Source organism: Canis aureus, chromosome 25 (genome assembly GCF_053574225.1).
Source record: "Canis aureus isolate CA01 chromosome 25, VMU_Caureus_v.1.0, whole genome shotgun sequence".
Taxonomy (NCBI): Eukaryota; Metazoa; Chordata; class Mammalia; order Carnivora; family Canidae; genus Canis; species Canis aureus.
The window spans coordinates 14,644,661-14,649,528 of record NC_135635.1 but is presented as its reverse complement, the minus strand read 5'-3'; the positions used below and the strand labels follow the sequence as shown (position 1 = coordinate 14,649,528).

Genomic DNA, 4,868 nt, shown 5'->3' with positions numbered 1-4,868 from the left:
AAATATTTGAATGAAAAGGTAATATTTGAAAGAAGCTCACAATTTGTACGGGGAAAAAAAATTTTTGTGCCAAATAGAAGGTAAATATGACTTTCATTGTATAAAGTCATCTACCCTCATCTGCTGGATTTTGCAAAATAAGCCCCAGCCATCATCCTGTTTCCTTTACCCAACCTCGGTGTCTAGGTATTAATTTGACACATATCAAATCAGAGGAGGTATGATGGACTCTGGGGTCAGACTTAGATTTGAAACCTGGCTCTGCCACGAAGAACTTACAGGACCTTATGCTTCACGATCTTTATGTTGCTCATGATCAAGGCGGAGTTTATAAGAGAATCTTTCTCATAAACAAGAAGATTTGATGGTACAATTGTACATAAAGTATTTAGTAGGATGCCTGGTAGGGTGCGAAAAAGATGGAGTTGAAAATCTTTGCCTGGACTCCTCTGTCCAACTGGCACTAGGTCAGGTCTAGCCGCCTTCAGGGCGCTCTGGCTCTGTCCCCCAGTTTGCCTGACAACCTAGAGCCTGGCTACTCACATCTCAAGGCAAAGCTGCTGATCACATTTAGCCAGGAAAGGGTCAAGACCTGTTGTGGAGAGAAAAGAGACTTAGAAGAACAAATAAATCCTCAGCTGGGTTTACGTGGTGTTCTGGGACTTCTGTGGAGTAGAATCCCAAGTAAGAGACTCATTCTGTCTTGGAATGAATAGATTGAAGAGATGCTTTATCAAAATGATGGGACCCTAGACGGCGATAGGCAGAGTCCATCATTACTGGATAAAGCAAAACAGGTGCACAGAGGAGGATAAGCAACAGACGACTTGGGAGCATAAAATGGGGTGTTAAGCCTTTAGTTATGCTCCAAGTGGAAGGCAGACACTCATCTCTGCCCTTCTGGATTGAGGTGCTTCCACAGCACGGAGGAAAATGCCTTCTTCACATACATTATAACTTTAACACTATTTGCTCTAACATGAAGCACATATTTGCTATTTAATCAGTACTTGAAAGTGGGAGTCAGAATGTTCCCTCTCTCCCTCTCCCCTCTCCACTTCTCAAACTTATTACAATAGTAAACACTCAAAATAAAAGATACTTATCAGGTTGAACATGGGGTTCTTTAAATTCAATGGCAAATATGTCCCGCTGTGGATTTTGCTCATAGGTAATAATACCTATTAATCCAGAAATAAAATACTGGCAAAGTCTTTCGTGGATGGGGATAAAATCTGAAATGTGAAGTAGGAGGGAACACACCAGGGAAGAGAATGTGCTAGAACCAGACAAATAAAAATCCAAATATCTTGCAGTAGAAAAGTGGAACAGTCAAGCACAGACATGTCTTGCCAGGGCTATACTTTTTACTGAGGTATAACTGACATATAACATTATATCAGTTCAGGTATACAACATAATGATCTGATACAGGTGTATATTACAAGATGACCACCAATGATAAGGCTAGTTAACATCCGTCACCCTACATAATTACAAATGTTTTTCTTGTGATGTTTCCATGGCTATTTTGACCCTTCCACTGACCAAATTCAACAGGACCCATGGCCAACTCCACAGCCATCTAAACAGTGCTGATTCTGAGAATCTATGAGACTGATTTGTCATTCTGATGCTTGAGGAAGAGCATCAAAATTCTAAATTACAGGGGTGCCTGGGTGGCTCACTCAGATAAGTGTCCAACTTTTGATTTTGGCTTGGTTCATGATCTTAGCTTGCACACTTTACCCCAATACCAACACAGTGCCTGTAGCATAGAAGATGTTTATTTAATATTTTTTGATTAGTTTCTTTAACTTCTTGACCATCTTATAGGATCAAGAGAGCTAATGTATTCTAAAAAAAAAAAAAAAAAAAACAGAAACAAAAGAAACCCCTCTCTTTAGTTGTACCAACATCCTCCATTGACAAAAAAGTTAGATAACAAGAAGGATCCAGGGTACAAATGCACCTAAATCTAGTCTGAATGTGGTACCAGAGTAAATTTTTTCTCCGTCTGCAATTCAAAATTGAGATAATGGAATTTCTCTAATTGCAACCCAAACAAGTTTTGAAGTTACTCTTCCCATGTATACAAAATAGCTTTGAACTACTTAGGAAAGGGGTGCTGAGTCATATTAATTACAAACTTTACTGACTCCACTTCGATATTATCTGCAAAGAAAATGAGTTGTTCTTTTTTTTTTTTTTCAAGAGAATATTAAATCGTTTATTGATTACACATGATAATGGACGATACACAAGCTTTAATCCCATCTATAATTTTATCTGATACCATAATTCAATTTAGATATATTGCATAGGATGTGCCAACAATCATAATAACCAAATAAACTCCAGGACTTTGCTTGGGTGACCCTTTTAACGGTGAACTCCAGGTCACAACACATTAACTGTCAGTTCAACCACACCAAGGTTTGTGGAGACAATGGCTTCTGTGCCCAAGCAGGTTGCAAATAAATTTCGAGTGGAACCTGGCATCACCCTGAAGGAATTCTAACTTCACACTGTTGGGGTAGTTTACCAAGATGGCTTCAGAGTAGACTAACTTTACACAGCACATTTAAAAAAAGACACATTTATTCAGCGTCATGATCAGACTATTACATTTAGCAATCAACAGCATGGGTGCAAAAAAAAAAATCTACATTAAAACCCTTTGTTGGAATGCTTTACACTTTCCACAGAACAGAAACTAAAATAACCTGTTATACAATTAGTCACAAATACAGTCCTCGAGTTTTTTGCCCATACACATGAGTATTGTCTAAAACATGTCTTCTCTGTAGCAGCTAGGCCCTGCCACCACTGTGCTTGGCTGAGTTCACAAATCTGTTGTAACCTGTAGCTTCCCTGTCCCTTCTCTGGCTCTCCTCTCCTGCTAAGCTTTGTTTCCTGGCAGTAATTAAAACCTTCTGCCACTGCCATAGCTGCTGCTGCTGCTGGAACCGCCACAGCCACCTTGGTTTCGTGGTTTGGCAAAGTATTGGCCTCCACCACCATAGGGGCCAGAGCTTCTGCCTCCAAAATTTCCTCCTTTCATGGGTCCAAAATTTGAGGATTGATTGTTGTAATAGCCAAAATCGTTATAGCTTCCGACACCTCCAAAGTTGCTTCTGTCATTACCAAATCCATTATAGCCATCCCCACTGCCACCGCATCCACCACCACCTCGACTGCCACCGAAGCCACCTCGACCACTGAAGTTCCCTCCACGACCAAAGTTGTCATTCCCACCAAAACCACCTCCACGACCACCACCAAAGTTTCCAGAACCACTTCGGCCTCTTTGGCTGGACGAAGCACCAGCCATCTCTTGCTTCCATAGGGCTTTCCTTACTTCACGGTCGTGGCCATTCACAGGATGGTATTTTTGAATGACAATCTTGTCTACAGAGTCGTGGTCATCAAAGGTCACAAAAGCAAAACCTCTCTTTTTGCCACTGCCTCGGTCAGTCATGATCTCAATCACTTCAATTTTCTCATACTGTTCAAAAAAATAATCTCTTAGATGATGTTCTTCAGTGTCTTCTTTAATGCCACCAACAAAAATCTTTTTCACAGTTAAGTGGGCACCAGGTCTTTGAGAATCTTCTTGGGAGACAGCCCTCTTTGGTTCCACGACTCTTCCATCCACCTTGTGCGGCCTTGCATTCATGACTGCATCCACCTCCTCCCTGGTGGTGTATGTGGCGAACCCAAAGCCTCTGGAGCGCTTGGTGTTGGGGTCTCTCATTACCACACAGTCCATAAGCGCTCCCCATTGCTCACAATGGCTCCTCAGACTCTCATCGGTCGTTTCGAAGCTCAAACCTCCGATGAAGAGCTTCCGCAGCTGCTCGGGCTCTTTGGGAGACTCTGACTTAGACATGAGGGCGGTGGGAGGGGAGACTTTACCGATGCTTACTCGGGGGCGTCCAGGGGCAGAAAGGAGTAATCTAACGAACGTATCTCGAAAAGTTGTTGTTCTAACTAGTTAGATTTTTAAGAATTGTTTCTGAAAAAAAAAAAAGTCAAAGTTTAACCTATTCAGTTCTCAAGAACTACTCACTCAAGGAAAAATAGCTCTTACATTTTTGGTAAGAGTGTGTGTGAAACATTGTCTTACCACTTTACCACACATGTCCTTTTTTTTCATTAAAATTTCACCAGCTCACAAAATCTCCGACTCAAGTTAAAGCCACTTGCAGGGTATGTGCAAAAAGGGCAAACAATGACAGAGTGATCTGGACATTTCGTATTAATCTTCTTCCCCCCGCAGAGAGCAGGAGCAGGCCTCATCATAGCTGCTTCCTCCCTAGAAAACATTTTAAGCACTTAAACCTTATCGTAATAAGGCCGGCCGGCTCTCTGCACAGGGGTAAAAGGCACAAGTGTAGATAATTACCATGGAATGCAGTGGGTAATTGCAAGACTCCTGTACTTTAACCAGAATAGAACTCCTAATTATGTCAAAAGCCTCACTTCATAAAATCAGAAACAGTTACCAAAGAAAATTTCACAAAGTGATAAAACCTTAGACTGTGCGCAAGAGATTCAAAGAATTTTTGTTAACAGGGAGAAATAGGCTTGAGAATCTGGAACAGAAGGCTTCTTCTGTTGCTTCATTGTGTCTACTTCTCAGGATGTCAGCACCACTGTCTGACTGCAAGTAAATACCTCTAATGCATTGTACACCGAGTCATTTGAAGAACATATCTAAAATGTTAGCCACTTTTATTTTTTCCTTTTAAAAAGTGCCCAAGATGATATTGACTTAAAAATTCTCTCTTCTGTTTGATTCATACTTTTTTCTTTGTTGTACTCTATTAGACAAGAAAAAAAGGGAAAGAAAAAAAAAAAAAAAA

General features: G+C 40.8%; 1 protein-coding gene across 1 annotated transcript; it reads right to left on the bottom strand.

Annotated features, from left to right (window-relative positions):
- Window positions 1-2,216: 2,216 nt before the first annotated feature.
- On the bottom strand, window positions 2,217-3,968 carry LOC144297002 (heterogeneous nuclear ribonucleoprotein A1-like). Its single transcript, XM_077870489.1, has one exon. The coding sequence runs from the start codon at window positions 3,890-3,892 to the stop codon at window positions 2,927-2,929; it is 966 nt and encodes a 321-aa protein (XP_077726615.1). The 5' UTR covers window positions 3,893-3,968; the 3' UTR covers window positions 2,217-2,926.
- Window positions 3,969-4,868: the final 900 nt, after the last annotated feature.

Excerpts from the sequence above, each read along its gene's own strand:
- LOC144297002 (XM_077870489.1), bottom strand. The coding sequence starts at position 3,892 with ATGTCTAAGTCAGAGTCTCCCAAAGAGCCCGAGCAGCTGCGGAAGCTC.